This window comes from Thermobia domestica, chromosome 16, assembly GCF_964235325.1.
Source record: "Thermobia domestica chromosome 16, izTheDome1.hap1.1, whole genome shotgun sequence".
In the NCBI taxonomy this organism is placed as follows: Eukaryota; Metazoa; Arthropoda; class Insecta; order Zygentoma; family Lepismatidae; genus Thermobia; species Thermobia domestica.
Genome location: NC_137469.1, coordinates 185,834,218 through 185,855,388, shown reverse-complemented (window position 1 = coordinate 185,855,388; position 21,171 = coordinate 185,834,218). Strand labels below are relative to the sequence as shown.

General features: G+C 32.5%; 1 protein-coding gene across 2 annotated transcripts in view; it reads right to left on the bottom strand.

Annotated features, from left to right (window-relative positions):
* LOC145673560 (putative peptidoglycan muropeptide transporter SLC46) overlaps positions 1–21,171 on the bottom strand; it is a 256,012-nt gene that overhangs the window by 25,781 nt on the left and 209,060 nt on the right. For both annotated transcript variants that reach the window (XM_081743383.1, XM_081743381.1), the window contains exons 2-3: positions 10,023–10,124; positions 4,746–4,883 (exon numbers count right to left, since the gene is read on the bottom strand). In XM_081743383.1, the coding sequence (XP_081599509.1) occupies positions 4,746–4,883; positions 10,023–10,124 (240 nt within the window). The remainder of the gene's footprint in view (positions 1–4,745; positions 4,884–10,022; positions 10,125–21,171) is intronic.

The window sequence follows — 21,171 nt, the reverse complement described above, 5'->3', positions numbered from 1 at the left end:
TAGTATATACGTGGAAGATGTGTATTTCTGTAGTAAGTGACTTTGTGTAAAAATAGATTTCCTTCTATATCAAGGACAATAATTGTTGAACACCCCTTCAATTACAGCGCTTAAAACAATGGAGCGATTTGCGGAGAGAATAGAAATATGCCTTCCCATCTGAAGGACAGAAAAATCTGAGAAATGGATTTTAAGAATACTTGAGCAAAAGGTGCATTTAGTGTACTGTTATAATGAGTTGTGTTTTTTGGGGTAGGTAGATGAATTTTGAGCGTACAGAATTTCTACTTCCGATTCGGGATTCCGTTGTTTGAAAAACACACATATAATGTATATATATATATATATATATAACATTGTGTTAATAAAAACAATTATTCGTACATTGCGGCTATCTATAATTCGTAGCCTAAACTCCAAGAAACGAGGGCCGCCGTGTTATTTTCTTTTTCTCTTTCTTTCTAAAAGAGTTGAGTTCACCTTATATTCATAATTTCTTAGTACATAAATTCCATTATTATGGAATACTATTTTCTTCGTGAACTACATAAAAACAAAAACATTTGAAATGCATTGGACAATGTAACGTGATTTTAAACAGCTTCTGAAAATTGAGAATAGATTTCAAAATGAATACAAAATCCTGTCAAGTGAATATAAATAGTACCTGTCAGCAGAAGATAAAATCGTCTGGAAGTTCCATGAAAAGAATTCAAAGAAAATACCAGAATAACAAGAATTAGCACAATGAATAAAACTACTCTAATAATACACTTGAATCTCTGAAATCAAGAAATAAATGCAATAATAATAATAATAATAATAATAATAATAATAATAATAATAATAATAATAATAATAATTCTTTATTGAGGGTGTGAGGTTCAGCCAAGGCTGCTCTACGATGTGTCCTGTGTCAACAGCGATGTGTCATTTAGTCACATGTTACCTGTGAAACATCATCCATAGAAACGGGCCAATGTTATTTCTAGGAGGAGAACTACTTTCTCTATAATGTGCTTACAACGGATCCACCCTGTATGTAGATTTAGTCTACACACAGGGTGAATCATTTATCATGATACACCCTTGTAACTTCTAAATTAATAGACAAAAAACATTGAAATTTTGTACGATGCAAATGTCGGAAGAGGGACATCGTTTGACCCACTCTGTAGTATGACCAAGCTAAAATTGTTGCCAGCCCAACATAAAATTATATCTTCTTCAAATAGCACTACATCATATTTTTAAAATCTAATAATTGTCAAACGAAAATTTATAATATTATTTTTGTAATTAAGTGTTGAAAACTAGGACACTACAGTGTCACAAACACTCAAATTTTGTGTCCTCAGTTTAATGGTTAAATATGAAATAACCTGACATAGTGCATTTGAAAATAAAAATTCAATGTCATGTTGGGTTGGCAACACTGTTAATCTAGTTGTATTGCAGAATGTGTTAAAGAATGTCCCCTTCTTCATATTTGAATGATACGAAATTTCTGCGTTATGTATCTATTAATTTGAAAATTATAAGAGCATATCAAGATAAATGGTACATCCTGTATACTATTATTAAGTATTCTGCCTGTTGGCAGAGACTGAGGTCCTGAGATTTTTTTTTTTCTGGAAATGTTGCGTGTCTGAATAAGAAATAATGATGATATATAAAGTTTCCGACTACATGAGAGCATGCTAATCAGGAATTTTAAAACGAAGCTAAAATAGAAAAGAATTCAGTTCATGAAAACAACTATAAGTGAAAAACTTACTACTTACAACAGAGCCAAATGTTAATCTAAGAAGTACTTTCGGAAATTCGTATTTCGATCATCAGCTTAGCAGTTCGGAAAAAAAAAAATACAATGATTGTTAACAATGATCGGGGAATGGTGAACAAGCGTGTGCACAACTTTGTTTTGACGAGAAGTGACTTACTTCATCTTTTTAAGTCTCTTTTTTTTTTTTTTTTTTTTTTTTACCCATCCATGTGTCTTACCCATTTGGGAACTGCTAAGCTGATGACGGAAATAGGAATTTCCGAAAGTACTTCTTAGATTAACATTTGGTTCTGCAGTGAGTAGTAAGATTTTTACTTATAGTTATTTTCCAAATATAATCACCGCTCATAATATATAGTGATAATTCAGTTCATGGTTTACTCATGACAGCCCGGATTTCCATGAACCAACCAACCCCAAAATATACATGCAAATATGCACGAGAAATATAAAAAATATTCACTAAAATATGCATTTAAAAAATTTAACATATGTACTGAAATATACACTAAGAAAATAAAGTGTCAATCTCTTACAAAAATATCTTATCTTAATGATCTCTGTTGCAATGAACTATTAACATCTTGCTTAGGTTTTCTTCTGTCAACCCTCTGTGTTTATAAGTAAGAAACGTTATGTAGGTCGAAAAGTTTCTTTCTACATCAGCAGAAGTCACTGCTGCATGTGAATAACACCAAATGTCTTCCTGTGATACGTTCTTTTTCAATTCCATTTTTTCACCATTAAGTTAATTTGCAAGGGCACAGATTGTTTTGTACCCTGGATTTTTGCCTAATATCTTGCAAAGTTTATCTGACGCTATTTTCGCAAGATCATGAGTTGGTTCACTGGACAAAGTCTGCGATAATTCGCCCAACAAGGAGAGTGAATGCTGCAAAGCATTCTTACGGGATTTCAACTATCTCATAATTTCAGGTATTCTCAAGAAGTGGTTGTGTATGTACTTAATTTTGTTCTCAATGCCACTTGTAGAGAAACATCTCTGAGACACATAAATAGCGGCTTCATCATCGGGACTTAGTGAGTCCACAGTGTCTTCTCTTGATTTAAGTTATGTGCATAATACTTCACAGCTTCTAGTCAACGAGCTCCACTGGTTGAGAAAGCAACTTCGCGAAAGATACGTACGTACGATGGAGCTTCCACAAATACTTCTTTTACATTTGATACAAGCGCGTCTACTGCTAGATATTAGCATCTGATTGTTTCTGCTACGCAATGAAGACTGGAAGACTGTGTGAAAGAGAAGTCAGGTAGACTAATTTAGGATAGGATACAATATTTTCTTCTATTATTCTATACAACATTTTATTCTACATTTGCGTCTACAAAGTGAGTCAGTTTACTTTAAATATAACCTACTTTCTTGTGATATACTCTGAAATATGCTAGTATACAGCAATAAAATTCGGAAATATGCAGAATCCTGCAAAGTTTACGAAATATGCAGGCACATCGAAATTCACTCAAAATATGCACTTATGTGCACCATCACATGCATCTCAAACGAATTCTTGCAAGTTCGTCGGAAAGAAGAAAACATTTTCCATACGTTTCTGCATGTTACTATAAACATGCATTTTGCTTATAAATCCGGGCTGTACTGATGACGATACAGAAATTGAAAAGTAAATACCATGTCAAATAATAAGCAATCGTTTCTCTAAAATTACTCTTGGCCAAAATCAAGGCTAATTACAAACTAAATAATCAATATGAAACACTCAATACCCATACAAATTTATTCCAATATTTGTGAAAATATATATTTTACTATTCCACACCCAAAGATTCTTCTATCATGCTGATAAAATATGTTCTCTGTATGAAATTTTACGATGTACGAACTTATCTTAATTAAAATATCTATTTTCTATGTAAGAAGCTATCCTAGTATGACTTCTCAACAAATCTGAAACGATTCGAATTTAAATTATTTTCCGCCAAATTTTTAAACTATTCTAATTTAATAACAGCTATAGATTGAATCTTTGCCAATACAAATGTAGGTGAAACAACACGCCGAATTGACACAAAATAATGAATAACTAACACATTTATCTGCCTAGATTATATTTAATGTTTAATTTGGGATTTACAACGTCTTTCAGAAAACTTTAAAATTGTACTTGCTTATTGAGTGACTAGTGATTATCCTCTTGTACTCATCATATGTTCAATTTTGTGTTACATTACACAGCGTATGTATTTGCATTATTTTCTTTAATTTTTTCTTTAATTTTTTCTTTAATCTTTAATAATAAATTTCTGCATCTCAATTAATTCAAGTGTATCGTAGTTTTAGGTTGTTTTTCGATACCTTGTATTTATTTACGTAGCATTATTTTTCATATTTAACGTACTCATCTGGTCTTATCATTATTCGCTACTTTCTACGAACTTAAAAACTTCGTTAATTTATTCTGTATTCTCTATATCTGTGTATGTATCTGTTATCTGCGAATTTTTCAATTTTGAGCATGTGTCTTCGTAAAACAACATATCGCGACATATCGAATGTTTTAACAGGACTCTTAAACAAAACATGTAGAAAAAATTAGTAGTTAAGGAAATTATGAATAAATAGATATATTTCAAAAATTGTTTAATGAGTATAATAATAAAGTACATAGAACAATTGGTAGAAGTTAATAAAGAAAAATTAATTCTTTCTAAGTTTATTCTGGCAATGCTCTTGGAGCATTTTCAACTAGTCTCTGTTTTCCTCACCTGCTTCTTTCTTTTTAAATCTTAATTACAGGGATTAGGTCACATCCTTGGCTGAATCTTACCCGCTTTAATAAATATATATATAAGTAAACTTGAATTTTGACTTTGACTTTGCGACATAGCTGAGAAAGTTAGTTGATGGTCATTAGATTTACAGATATTTAATTTTAACACCTCTATTATACTGCTTATTATCTTAAAAGCTTACCTATGTACATAATCCATCCTTCAAAAGCTAAGAAAGATATCACAGCAGATAAAAGCCTACTAATGGCCGCAAGACTTCCCAGCAGAGTGTCTGACATTTTCAACAGTTTTGTGCATACGCCAAAGCAGAGGAAAACGCCTTTAAGTACAAGAAAATAGTTTAAGTATAATCAATTAATATTGCAATTTCTTGAAACTAAATTAAATTAAATTAAATTAGTTTGAAATCCTAAATGGTTATGTCCTTTAGGCTAAAGGAGGAGGAGGATTAATCAAAACAAATGATAATTAAATTAATTTTTTTGTGTTCCTCCAATGGAAATCGAACCCAGGACCATGTGTACAAAAGGTGTACTCATCAGCCATTAGACCTGCGAGGAGGGTTGTAACTTCTTAACTGCGGTACTTTATATCTTGCAATAGTTGAATCATTATTGGAAAAATAATGAAAATTTTAAGATTAAAATTAAATATAAAGACTATGAAAAAATAAATGATTAAATTAAAATTAACTATTGTATCGGGCCTTGTTTCCATGTTGTCAAACTAAACACGACACACTGAGCAAGGCTATGGCATAATATATATATAAAATACACAATCAACAGTTTCAACATATTAACTGTGTTTCCATCAGACTTCCACTCCTTCTGGCCAATTGGGAGTTTTTGAAGTCAAAGAAGCAGAGAACAGAACATTGGTGAGAGAATGAAAAAGAAGCCAGGGAAATCATGAAAGTAGGAGACAAGGTGATGAATTGGAATGGAGGATTTGCTATAAATAAAGAATGGGAAAGGATTTTACTTAAAGAAAAAGAAAGGAAGAAGAAAGAAAGAGAACAAATTAACAACGAAACAAAAACAAGGATAAATTAAAGAGATATCCACTAAAAAGTATATTTTTAATTTGACAAGTATGCAACTAAACAAATGGTACTGGAAAAACACAAGCGTTACTTTTTAATGAAAGAGCGGAACCTAATTAAAAGTTGATTTCGCGAAAGTATATAAGAGGTAACTAAATCCCAAGTAGCCAGAAGGAGTGAAAGTCTGATGGAGACACAGTTAATGTGTGAAACTGTTATGTAGTTGTGTTTTTATATATTTTTATCACATAGCTCTGCTGAGTGTGTTGTTGTGTTTAATTAAAATTAGTATCAGGAAAAAAGAACGATTAAAATTAACTTCAAAATTAATTGACTAGATTAAATTTGAAAATGATAACTACACTACCATACAATAAGGATTCTCTTGAGTTGAGAAAAGTAAAGTAAATTTAACGAATAAAATTAGAGCTGACATAATTAACCTTATTACAAAAATACATTATTTTCAAAGAAAACTAACCTAATACATAAAAATGAAACTGGCTGGCTACTAAAACTTAATAACCCTTGAACGACCCGACCGATCTCGATCAAATTTTCAACATAGATGAGGTCTGGGCCTGGGATGGCTTTTATCATTTCATTTTGACGGTAGAACTTAGACGGGAGAACTTAGAACTTAATAACTCTTGAACGACACGCCTGATCTAGATCAAATTGTCAACATAGATGAGGTTCGAGCCTGAGAGGGTTCTTATCATTTCACTTTGATGATGCAACTTAATGGAGGGAGGAGGAGATATTTAAAGTTGATCGAAAATGGCCGATATTAGTGTCGATTACATAGTTTTCTGGTAGTAATTAATAAAAACTAAAATTTAAATACAAAACTCAAGAAAATTATCAATGAAAGTTATGTCTTTTAATTTTACTTTGCGTATCAGTTACTTCTAAACTTTTACAAAGAATATTATGCATATATGACACATATGCCATTTTAGCAATTACTGTGTGGAAGCGCTTTTAAAATTTTCAATATTAAGTTGCAAAAAGTTTTTACAGAATATCTACTTCGTCTGTGTTTCAGAAATATTAACGATTCATTTTTTAAATGTTGCAATTTTTAACAATCATTAATTATGATGAATTAAAAATTAAATCCTCGAAATTTTAATTGATTAATTTAATTCTTTCCTTTTTTTATGGATTAATCGTAATTAAAGAATTTATGTTTATTAATTTAAATACGAGTATACACGGTGTTTTAAAAGAACATCGACAATGTTTGCGAGATGATTTCTGACACCAAAATAAGGCAAAGAGTATAGACTAACCTGGGTGTGGAAATGCTTCTTTTCGATGGTATCATAAGCCAAAAAATTGTCGGAAAATTTTGAAAACAGCCACATCTCGAAAACAAAATATCGGATTAAAGTTGGGAAAAAGGGAATGTCCATTTTAATCCTATATTCCATTAATATACAAATGGGTGTGGTCCATCGGTGGCGCAAGAGTGATCCCAAAGAAAGTTGAGAATTCCTACGATATTTTATTCAAGGTTTTGGAAAATAAATATTTCTATCGAAATCATAGTTCTTCCTTCAAAAGGAGGACATGATAAATCAGTGATAGAGTTCTCACTTCTCATTCGAGGGATCCCACATTCACTCTTAGACCATGAAAATGTGTTTTGGACATCATCGTCGGGACTTTTCTCGGGGTTTTCCCATTTCCTTCCACACTCATTCTACGAAAGCAATATTTAGCTTTCATTTAAAATCAGTCTCCATTTGCTTAAAATTCACAACAATGAAACGTTAAAGACCGTTTCATTTTAATTCTTCCTTCGAGAACTTATTCTGTATTGAGACAAACTAGATCAAACAAGCGCGTGTATCTCTCCTTCTTTCGAATTGTGACAGAGTTCTTCTGACTTGAACGAGATACTGTGATTTTTATCCCTTGAAATTTTGTATTTTGTTTATTTTCCTCATTCCAACTTTTGATGAAACATCGTACGAATTCTCAAGTTCCTTTGGGACCACTCTTATGTCGCCCGTGCACAACATCTATTTATGAATTAATGAAATTTACCACTAAAAGTAGCGGATAGTTCCTTTTACCCGACTTGGATCCGATAATTTTTATTTGATTCTATTTTTTATTTTTATTTTATTTATTTTTATTTATTTATTTGATTTATTTGAGTTATGGCCGTTTTTGCAAATTTTCGACAAATTTTTGGCTTATGATAACGTCGAAAGGAAGCATTTCTACACCCAGGTTGGTTTATGCTTTTTGCCTAATTTTGATGTCAGGAATTACCTCCCAAACTTGGTCAATATTATTCTAAAAGACCATTATACGCAAAATTGTCGGAATATGCTGAAAATATAATTATTGGTGGTTTATACAATAAAGTAGTCATTAATGGATACTTCAACATAAATATACTTATTAATAGGTTCTACAAATAACAAAACAATAGAAAAGGGAACTAAATATATTTTCTTTAAATTCTTCTTCGTAATGGTCGATGTTATCAGTTATACTTTATCCACAATTCGAATCCATCGAAAATTCAATGTACCTTGGAGATCTGGAACCTTTACAATAATACCGGTAATAATAATAATAATAATAATAATAATAATAATAATAATAATAATAATAATAATAATAATAATAATAGTGATCCCAATGTAACCATTCACTTTTTCTCCGCTTCTCCGCAATGTTACTACCAGAGATATAGTGAGTCAGTGGGTCGTGGTCAACAGGACGTGACTCGTGATTCACTTTGACTCATTGACCCACTACGACCACTTTGCTCAGTGCATTGTAAACAGCATCTTCTGAACACTGGTGAATATCTCTACAAGTCCTTCCTTTCTCATTTGTTTCTATTTACTTAGCAAAGATAAGTGTATCTAAATGAAAAAAAGAACTTCAAGCACTTTTGAATATTTCTATTTGTAATTGTAATAAATAGTAACAATAGGTCTTACTACTTGGCTTTCGAGACACAATCAAATTTTACACTGCTTTCTTTTCCTTTACTTTGGGCTACTTTACCTTGATTTGAGACTTTCAAATTTCATCCAATTTTCCACTAAAAAGTATCTATAATTCAACAAGGAAATAAGTATATATAATAATTAAGTTGAAATTCGTGGTGAAAGGCCCATGACGAACTCTTTACCATTTTATATCGTAAAGGTCAGATTCACTAGTATTGTAACAGAGCGGTGCTAGAGCGATTGACCGTAAATTTCAAACTCCGATTAGTGATAATTTCCCAACCTTGTTTTATTACAAGTGTAAACTTTTTAGTCAGTGGGGAGGAGATGTGAATCAAGGGTCAGAGTTGATGACGATGTTTTGGTGGGTGGCGAGTTAGAGTGGATCATGGTGGGTAGTGGGTGAGAGTCACGGTGGACCGTGGGTCATGATAGGTGATGGGTCAGTGGGTCGTAAGTTTTTTTTTTTTTTTTTTTTTTTTTTTTTTTTTTTTTTTTTTTTTAATCCACCGCATCTCTGGTTACTACAATCCCACATTACTCTGTTCGATATCTTCAGACCATACAGCCAGTTGCATAATCACAGTTATGCAATATGCAAGATCTATATGATTTCATTGTGTCTTTACTGTTGATGTAGCTTTAGAGAAAAATTTACAGAATACGAGTACATTAGTTCATACTCGTTTAATACCACGAATCTCGACTCCTTGTAAGTAAGAGTTAACTCATTTAAATATATGAAGATTCATAGAAGTACACTGAGGAATATGTGACCGAAGATCCCAACAAAATGAGTCAGGCTACAAAGATAATATTTCATGTCATCACCTTTTCAGCACAGAATTGAAAACTTCTTTTTTTTAAAAAAAAAAAAAAAAAATCATGATATACTGCCTGAAGTAACGCACTTAAATTTATTCACCATTTTTCGTTATTTTTCCTCTTAATAATTTACTCATGAATTTCGCAAGTAGAGATAACTTAAAATCTTGCATTTTACAAATAAGTAAGGGTACTGTTTCTCATGCGAGTTTAAAAGTAACCAATCTAATTTATTAATTGGGATGCTTTCGATTGTTACAACCATAATATGAAAATGCTTCATGACAAAAGAAGTTATTTACGAACCAAGATTCATTGTAAACTAATACATAACTCTTAAATGTTCTGAAAGTAATAAGTGGAGATAGATAGTACAGTTTTGTAACACCCTGTATACATATGTCACTTTTCAATAGAAGACCCTCGGTGCAAGAAGGGAACAACTCCAATTTTACATTTATTCAGGATTGAAACAAAATATTATTAAAAATGAACTTATTGTATTTTCGTGTCTGTAACACTTTTGTAAAGAAAGGTTTTACCCCTATAATAGCACCTTTCTTTACAAAAGTAAAAGTAGTTAAAGTTACGTCTCAAGATGACTTACCTACAACCTGCACAAACTGACTGACTGTCAAAAAGATAGAATGATCATATGTTTCCCATTTGTATCTGTAAATATTGTGGAGCTGCAAAATGGCCCATTCGCCTGAAAATTAAAATAAAAAGTTATTTCTCAAGGTTCACAGCAAACAAAATTTTATTACTAATGCAAATTATCCTTTTTGAAAAAACTACACAAAATCTCTCTTAATACCACTCATTCTAGCTTTTAAACTTTTCGTATAAAATAAAAGACAAATTCTGACGAAAGCATGTACTATTTAATAAATAATATCGTTATAGTTTCGCCAAACTATCTTTGCCTTCGTCAAATACATTATATTCCAGATCACAAATATAATGTGCCTGACGAAGGCAAACAGACTTTGCCGAAACTGTAACGATATTATTTATTAAATAGTACATGCTTTCGTCAGAATTTGTCTTTTATTTTATACGAGAAATCCCTCGAGTTCTGATTCCAGATACCAAAATAAGACAAAAGAATAGGTACAGAAATGTCTCCGTTCGATGGTAGAACCATCCGAAAATTTGTCAGAAAAATGCGAAAACAGCCATAATTCGAGAACGAAATATCAGATCGAAGACAGAGCGTCACACAATCACACACACACACACACACAAAAAGGAAAGAAAAAAAAAGTTCTATGCGGCGGACCCCACAATATGGATTCTATGTATTTTGTTACACAGAATCCGAATTTCTAACCCCAGGAACATGATTGTGTCAATTTTTTGTTATGGGAAAAAATGTGTGTCTTCCCTATCTAAAATCACTCAAATTTTTCGCCCAAAGAAAACATTCACAGGTCAATTGTCCTGGGGTTTAGAAAGTTGGATTCTGTATAACACTTCTGTATGAATTTGGTTTCTGTATTAAAGTAGCTAGTAGCAAGAGAAGCTGCTGTTATATTTTTAAAGGCACTTAGCTTAGTCATTATTCCTTTATTTCAAGGAAAGTTATTGTCCATTATCAGGCCAAAGGAAATAGTACATGAAAAACACACATGGTTAAAACTATGAAATTAATTATTTACTAGAACCCTACAAAAATGTTTGAAATTTACTTAAATTAAGCAAAAATCCAGATTCCCACTAAAGAAAAGAAAAAAACAAAACTAATGTTAACGTATCTGATGAAGACTATGATACATTGCCGAAATTCTAACAAGTTTTAATTTAGGAGTTTTGGGTTTTGTCAAATTCTGGGTTTTTACTTTAAAAATTTATAGATTAGATAAAACGGTAGAAAGAAAAGGATATAAATTTAAATTTAAAATATGGTACTAATCTTATGTGATGTACTTGGTTTCCATACTCGCGTTTCTTCGGACAATACATAACTTGATTTAATATTTTAAGTTTAGATAAGTTTTAATCATTTCTCGTGTAAATAGCTCGTCGCATATCAATTAACTGTGCAATAGTTTTGTTTTATAATGTTCTCTCATGTTTTATAGTGTTTTGTTGACGTTTCGAAAATCTACACAACTATTTCATCGTCAGAGTGAAAATTAATTCAATAATTTACCGTATTTGCACAAATACAGGCCGCGTACGAATTTAGGCCGCACCTGAAGTTTTGACATGAGATTATAGGAAATCAGGCCGAACTACTAAATTCAAGATACAGTTGTGTTACAGCTTTGTAGATGTGTGTCAGTAATCCATTCAAAGCTAGTGTAAGACAATTCTACTGAAATTACATAATGAACAAAGCAACTTCGACACCAGGAGGCAGTGGCGGCTTTAGTGGGTAGGCCTAGTAGGTACGGGCCTACCCAAAAATTTTGAAAAATATATAAACGCTAAAAGATACAATAAAGAGTAAATATATTTTCCACTATTTATGCTAATGGTAGATAACTATTTAACAAATAGCATCAACCACTACTGTAAAAGTAATTTCCTACTGTCATTAATCAATCAAATGTGTATATATATATCCATATGCGAAGAAGCGTGCTTACCCAAAATTAAAATCCTAAAGCTGCCCCGCCAGCAGGCAGTTTGCAATGTGTATCTGTGTGGGAAGTATACTGTTGGATTTTGGCTGCCTGGTGGATATCGGAAGAACTTAGAAAAGTTTCAAAAAAAAAAAAAAAAAAAAAAAAACTGGAATTTCCAATAATCTTGATGGAACTGAAGATGACCTTCTTTGTAATAGTGACTGTGAGCAACAGTCTGAATCGTCTAGCGAGGGTGAAGAATCAGAAGATGGTGATGCTGAGATGGTGGGAAGTGTCCGGGCTTGATTTGGCTGGGTACAAACAAACTGAGAGAATTCTACGAAACAAAATTGCTTTTCTTTTTTCAAGAATAGGTATTGTATATAAATATACGATATATATTATATACAGTGTATAACAAAGATACATATTCCTCTTAATAAAACTTTTAAGTATACAACTGTTTTTTCGTGCCAGTGTAAGGTGTTACCGGTACCCAATGAAGGTGGCAATTTTTGCGAACAAGATAAATTCTTCATCTATTTTCTTCTTAAGTCTTTGATGGTTTACAGAAGTAAGTGCAGTAACTTGTAATGGTATTAATTTCAGCGCACAAGATACGTGTACATGTCATTTTGAAATTGACGATATATTATGTGAGGAAAAAAATCTCTACTATAGGCCTGACCATGATCTTTCAAGACAAAATTTAGGGAGAAAAAGTGCTTGCTGTATACGCGCTAATACATTAAATGTTTAAGTAAATTAGTTTTAAGCATCGAAAAGACGAAAACAATTATTGTTTCAAGAAACAAACAAAATGGAAACAAAACTAAATAAAACGTTATGAAACACAAAACTATTTCAAATGATTTATGTTTACCTTCTACAAACTTCACAAAGTATGTAAGTCATTATGTGTATTTTAGCGATTATTTTTCTTTACAATTATTTTATGTTCTATCTTAAGAGTGGACGTCGATTTCCAGGAAATATCGATTGGCGAGTATTTGTTACTATTGGAAAATGATTAATGTAAGGTATTATCTTGTTTCAGTTTGATTATTAGTTTTCCTCGCATAACTTCTCAATGTGGATGAGAAAGGGAGTGATGGAAAGAGAAAGTGAAAGCAAATGGAAAAAGTCCAAAGAAACAGGCTGTTGTGCAGCACAAGCTTATATTGAAATAGGGACGAACTAAGGATATAACCTTGCAGTTACAGTGTATTTGGTATTAAATTTTTTTAACCCTGGTCCCTGTCCCAATAATTTTAAACCCCGCTGCATAACAATAGAACGGATAATCGTATTTTACCGTATAAATTTCTCCATTTTACACCTCAAACCCGTTTCGTCGTTATCCAAATAAAAGTAGTTTAGAACTTTCAGAATAATTAATTATGTAGGTTTTCGGGAAATAATTTCTTTTATTTATGCATTATTTTATTTCACAATTTTCTCATGTATGGGCATCTCATTTGAATAATTATAAAATATACATTATTATTTCAATGTAATTCATATTTTAGCACTTGGATAGAATTTCTTCCGAATTTTTCAACAATCCGAAATCTGGTAGGTCACTTAAGACACACACCCTCCCCCCTTCACCCATATCCTACCAAAATTTGGTTTTATCCAGTTTTAACAATTTTCTATTTGTTTTGTAATGCCACCGCGCGAAAATTCTGCGTAATGATTGGAAATTAGATGCAACGTTAATGGTCTGGCGCGTTTCTACGATGCCTTTGCTACGAGAACAGTCATCAAGCTAACATCTCCCACACCACTGCTGTAAAAAACTTGATAAATTTTGAGGAAAAGCTACTATATACCAGGTAATAATAGTCTAAATCATGATATAAACGGCACTTGAGCAAAAGTGCAGTCCTGAACTATTAGACTAGAGACTATTAAAGAAACTATTAGAACTATTAGGCTATTAGAACTATTAGAACTATTAGAGATAGATTTAGATTAGACTATTAGAACTATTAGTCTACTATTAGAACTAATGAATTTTATCCGAGAAACGAAAACGAAGATATGAAATATGGAATCTCGTGCCGTAATCGCCATGTTTGAAATCATACATCTCAGGACAGGTTTGAAGTGCCAGTGAATGGGTTCTCCGGTTTTGTGAGCTTCTCAAACTAAAATTTGGAGATTCGAATTCAAGATTTTTCCCTTTTTCTGTTCATTGCAGAGTTAGATCTGATAACCTGTCCGTGACATATTTTTTTACGTGTGTGTGTGTGTAGTATACTCATAAGTTAGATAAGACATGGCGGCATATGTGCTTCATGGATTAGTTAAGTCAACTTGTAAAATGTCCGAGTAAATTTTAGTAGGGACTCCTATTTACTTTTATTTGGCATAGCTTCCAAAATTTTAATATGGGTTGAATAACGATGTGAAGTTTCTTTCCTTCAGAACGGAATCTTCCTCACCCCTTTTATTGGCCGAATTTAGTACTTTAAAATGTAAAATATTTTAGTTTCAGGTGCAAGACTGTCTAGTCCTCACTACTGCCCCTTTCACATTACAGCTAATCGAAATGTGTTGATTTTTAAAGAAAAATATACCCATATTTAGTGTAGATAAGCAGAATTTCATATTGTGTACTAATATATATTTATATGTGTAGTTATAGCATGTGATATCTTGCGAGTAAATGTGAAGTGTGTGAAAGAATGTTTGAGTAATTTATCTATTGACAATGTATTGCGAAATTTTAATTATTAATCTCTTTTCAGGACTAAACTAGTGAACGATTCATGTATAGATTAGATCCGTGCTGATGTTCGTATATTTGTTTTTCAACATAAGATGTGTACTTCGTCTGCAAATAGTACATAGTACATTTTCAAGTACAAATTTTAATTCTCATCTGACAGCGCCATCTAACGTGAGGAAACGACTCAATTTCGCGAGTCAATTGTCAATGTCTGCATATTGGTGAGCTAGACGAAGTTAAAAATAGTGGTTTTTCATATACTATTTAAATTTGTCGACCGCTACCGCTTTGGTGAGTAATTAAATCCTGAAAGCACATTATTGAATACATATACAAAAATTATTATTCTGTTTTGACGTCGAATAACTGAATGGTAATGAAAATTAAACTTTGCTTATCCTCTTAAATAAAATTAATTATGAAGAAGAGTATTCCCGTAGTCGAAGGCCAGAAATTGTTGATGTTTTTGTAACCTTAAGTTTCTCTGTGCGTATACAATACTGATTGATTTTCGGAATACATACACATGTCAGTGTGATTGGAGGGTTGAAATATGAAATGTTTCGTAGAGCAATGTGCATATCAGAATAGAAGTTAGTAGAATTCTAGATGCGAGTGAGTGTAAATAAAACAAGTAAGCTACTAGTGTTAATGAATAGCGTTAAGAGTAGGTAACTTTTAGTTCGCGAAGCTGATGCAGAAGTATCATTTACAGAATAATATTTACCGAGAAATGTAAACCAGTAAATAGTACTAAATTTTGCTTGTATATACTCTATAACCGGTTACAAAGTGTAAGTATATGGTATCGTCTGTGCTAGTCAAAGTGAATTTTGAATCGTTCGAGCCTTTCTTTGCAGTGGCCGGTGTTTGAGAATTCTTTTTATCTGAGATTATAATCCCTACCCCATTATCCTTACTGGATATGCGAGTACGGATTATAACAAGTAGCTTTTAGTACTCCAGTACTTATTTATAGTGGCATATATAGATTTAAATGAATAGGACGTAAATGCTATAGCCAGTCCTGGGCGTTTAAAGATTTGGGTGTCCTGAGGATGTACCACTATTAAATAAATGTATGAATAAATGAATATAAATAAATGGGTTAAATTCCAAAGTTGGGCGTCCGTTTCCAGCAAAATTTTAAAAATTTACAGGAAAGATATGGATAATTTGATCGTTTGTGTGCTTGATAATGTATAAGAGTCTCGAAAAATCTGTTTATTTGTTATATATAAGCGGTTATAAACATGGGACTATACGGCGAGCGGAGGGAACTACTTGGCGCAAGGTAACCGAACAGTTGCATTGTGGGAAAGAAACAAGCATTTATTTTATCAACATGGCGAACGTACAAGGTCAATGAACTAACAGTTTTAACATTTGTGAAGCAATACGTTGATAACGAGCAAAATCTTTTAAAAGTTTGTGAAGAGCACGGATTAATGAACCTAATAATAAATTGCAGAAAGTGTGGAAAGGAAATAACAGCTAAAAAAGGTGGCGAAAGCGGACGCCCAACTTCGGAATAAATGCCTAAATAAATTATAGATGAGTATGTAGCAAGTGTCGTCGAGTAATACAACACCACGTAGTATATGTAAGCCCAGTTTATTCTCTTTTTTTTGCCACTGGTTAGGGTCGTGTTTCTTATATAGTTGCATGAATGTTAGTGCATAATGTTGAATGTTCAAGCAGTGGCCCCGGCATCGAAAGTTTGTACAAAAAGAAGTTTACATTTAGGGTTGGCTATATTTACACTTTGCAGCTTGATTGCATCATGGAATCACTCAGAAATGAAATGAAGGAATCGTGAATGGAATAAATTGATTGAATAGTGAAAGCAATAGTGTTGTTGGGAACGATTAGTATTTCGTTTTTCTTACATAATTTTCCTCCATTTATGCATATAAGTAGCTTAAGTAAATCTGATATGTGAATGCTTGCAAACATTAACAGTATACTTGGCCTGACTATACGGACAGTGTTTGTTTATTAAATATTTCAGTGCATCTCAAGAGAAATTACAGAAAGTTATAACTAATTATTGAATCGTTGTACAGTCAAAGTAGACGTGTACCCTTGACACTTGCAATCGCACCCGTTCGTTGTTTAGTTTTTTGAAGTGTGTTGTTTATACGGGGTTAAGTTAGTTACTCTTTGCATAGGTGATAGAACAGATGAAGGCAAATAATATATTATGTTTACTACGGTAGTTTTTTACGTACCAGGATGCCTATGTCATTTGTCCTTAAATCTTCATTTTCCTTACTTGTAAAGGATGTTGCAGTTGAAATTAATGGCGTCTCAAGGCGTCACGAACCTTGCAGTCTGGTAGTGATTGGTAAGAGTTTGGCTTATGTTAACTTGCAATTACAAAATTACTTTATTTATTTATTTATTTATTTATTTTTTAATTTTGTTTTTTCCAGTTTAGGATTGTCTATACTTTTCTGACTTTTAAACTTTTTTTATTCTGCATCTTAAACTGAAATTTTCTCCTTAGTTATTCTAAGGAGTCAGATAATTTTTGTTATATACAAATTTCTAAATTAAGAGATTACACCACCCTTCCGGTAGATCCGGCCGTAATCTGAGCTTTTTGGTACCGGAGACAGTTAATAGTCACTCATTGCACAAGGCTTAGTCCCTGTAAGATGGTTGACTAGAAGCCACGGACTCGTACTTTGGCGCTCAGAGAAGCCACGTATTTATAGGGCTATCCGTTTCGGTATATTAAGATACACGTTTGGCTTCAAAGTCGACGATTGTCGTTTTTATAGATTCAACTACCATTCCTGTAGTATCTACTTTTCTATCTTACCATCTTATCTACACTTCTGTCCTCTTCTTCTAGCTGTCCTCCTATTCCTTCTCCGTTTTTTATTTCGTAACCTGCCCCCATTTAATTTGACACTTAGTATAACTGAATTCAACCTACAGATATTATCTGAATATTTGTTTTGATTTGCACGAGATGTTGAGAGTTTTAATTAGTAAGGTTATATACCTCCCTTGTATGCCGAGGGATACTTTACCACCGCCAGCTTTGACCAGCCCTGGGCGGTTATCTGGTGGATGATTTATGCACGTTTTCATTTTTTCTACAAGGAAACAACTTTGAAATATTTTACAGATTTTTTAACCTCATTATATTAGTACGTAAGATTTCGGGTCCTACTAACCGTCTTGGTCATTGCATTCAGTTTTGTTTTAATACCAGACTAAGGATGAATCTTTACTGATTATGTTCCGTGGGCCCACGAAATTATTGTTAAGTTCTTTTAAACCTTCTTATTATGTATTGTGAAATCAAAATTTTCAGTACTGGTAACAAATTAGCAATATCTCTTCATTATTATACTGCAAAGTGTATAAAACTTTGCGGTCATGGCTGCCTGCTACTCTTACTAATTAAAATCCCAAATCATTAATGGCTGATTAAGATGTGAACATGTTTATGGTCCGGCTACTCATTTTGATTTGTCGAGTTTCTTTTCTTTTGTATGTGATGTGTTTACGCAACCTTGAAATTATAGAGAACGGGGTAATTAACTGCAAATTGTATAACACGATTAAGTATATGTATATTGAAATATAAAGATGTGATAGATGTACGGTACGTTTTATTATGAAGACTGTAGTATGATGTTGAGATAAGTCATTTCGATGTAAATGAAGGGTTTCGTTACTTTCCCCGATCGGTTGCGATATAATTTATACGTTCTGTTGCAATAGTTTTCATAACGTCGACAAACATAAAAATTGAATGTGTAGAGTATACAGCGTTGGGAAATAAGTGCAATTTTTTCCTTGTGATGTAATCTGATTTTTATATATATATATATATATATATATATATATATATATATATATATATATATATATATATATATATATATATATATATATGTAGGGTGATAGGTAACTCCACCGACAAACTTTGGGAGGTGATTCCTTATATGAAATGAAAGAAAGAAGTTCTGATAAACATAGGTTGAAAAACGTCTCCTTTCAGAGTTATGAACCGCCAAAAATTCGAAAAATCATGTTTCGAAACGCCCTGCCTTAGAAACTATAGGACCTATCCCAAGTGGTTTAAGGAATTACACAGGAACTAGTATGCGATCTATCTAAATATCCATGTTTTAACACCCTCCGTTATCGGCGAAACGAACGCGTTATTAGTACTTAAAGGAGTATCTCTATACCTCAATTTCCTTTTTACAGTTCGTTTCGCCGATAACGGACCACGGTAGAACATAATATCCATGTTTTAACATCCTCCGTTATCGGCGAAACGAACGTGCCATTAGTACTTAAAGGAGTATCCCTATACCTCAACTTCCTTTTTACAGTTCGTTTCGCCGATAACGGACCACGGTAGAACATAGATATTTAGATAGAGCGCACACTAGTTCCTTTGTAATTCCTTAAACCGCTTGGGATCAGTCCTGTAGTTTCTAAGGCAGAGCGTTTCGAAACGTGAATTTTCGGCGGTTCATAACTCTGAAAAGAAACTTTTCGTCCCATGTTTATTAGAACTTTTTTCTTTCATTTCATTTAAGGAATCACCTTCCAAAGTTTGTCGGTGGAGTTACCTACCACCCTGTATATATATATATATATATATATATATATATATATATATATATATGTAGATGTCTAACACCTCTATGTGTCACATTAGTAACTGCATGTTGGTTGTTGGGTGTTGTAAAGAGGCAGGTTATAGCACTCGTGGTTAACTTTATACGTATCCATATAACATTGTGGAACCTAAATTGTCTGATATAATTATATCGATACTCCCTTTCCGTGACTTATGAATCTCCAAAATCAGATAATGTCGTTTGTCCAAGTGAACTTATGGTGATTGCTCTGTAACAATGATAAATAATTTTCAACAACATAGTTTAAAAATTTTCTGTGACAAATCCACCTAAGGCATCTCTCACGATAAAAAGTCTTCTCAACTCTTCGTGCTCTAAAATCTATTAACTTCACTTTGATCTTTCGAGATTTACCAGCTAATTGTCAATGTAGCTCGATTTTGACTATATGTTCAAATAAGTGATGATACTAAACTAAATCAGTTCAGAACCTAATTTTGGAAATTAAGTAGCTTTAAAGACTACTATAATCAGGCACGTAGCCAGGATTTCGTGAAGAGGGGGGTCCGTGACATGAAATACTGTGGTCATCACAACAGGGGCTCGATCATTTTAAACTATTTTACTGGAACATATATTAGTTCGTTCAGCCAGGATTTCGTAAAGGGGGGGGGGGGGGCGTGACATAAAATTCTGAATGTCCAGGAGATCGATCAATCTAAACTACTTTACTATCAACACATATTGGTTTGTTAGGACAATAAAATGAGAATATGTTGGTAAGTATTTTAATAATAAACTATGAGAAATCTCGAGTAAAATAATAAAAAATAAATAAATAAATAAAATAAAATAAAAAAATAACGTGCTGAAAAAGATTTTACAATATATACATCCTTCCTCTGTTCATTCAAATATAACAATTTTCCTTTCATTATAACCCCAACCATTATAAAAAGTACATATTCACTATTATAAAAAGTACATACTCAATAATGTCTTGTAAAATATTTTACAATATCTGCGTTCTTTTCTCTGTTGAATCAAATGTTAACAGAACTTTCTTTCCATATAAATTTTTGTTTTTATTATTCCGTCAATTACTGTCTGTTCCAATGACAGGTTAAAGGAGCAGTATAGTAGAAAATAGTTTTTGAAATAATATGTTTGATACTGCAAGGATGCGATGACGAAAATTTATGATAAAAAATGTCCACGTTGTTAAACAACGGTACTATTCTTTCGAAAGCTTGAAATCCCCCTGACTAGTAGCAGAAATTCTGAGAATTCCGTAACTTTTCTAGAAAATTTCAAATTCCCTGACTCTTCCAGGATATCTCGCTCAGCTCCCCACCATGTATTTCTAGTAATACAAATCTCCTCATAAGAAAGAGTAACCAAAACTTCCTGATTTTTAATTTTTTAACGCGATTCTTCTTTTCCTCATTTCATTTTTTCATCCTTCCTTATTTTTTTCATTTCTGGTCTCGAAGGGGGGGGGGGTCCGGACCCCCCGGATTCCCCTCCTGGCTACGTGCCTGCTATAATATATTTTAATGATTATGCATGTGTGATAAGGACTAAACAACTAAATTATTACAGTATCTGTACCTTTGAAGAAAGGTAAAGTGTTCATTGACACCTAGTGAGTGAGAACATGGACACACTAAATAAATGATATCATTTAAAGCAACAAGAAAATAGACTCGTAGAGTGAATTTATTTTCCAAGATTATAGCGAAAAAGATTCAATCTCTCCTTATAAATGTACAACTTGCGTGATAAACTATGTTTAAATGATAAAATATACTTAACGTAGTACTAATGGGT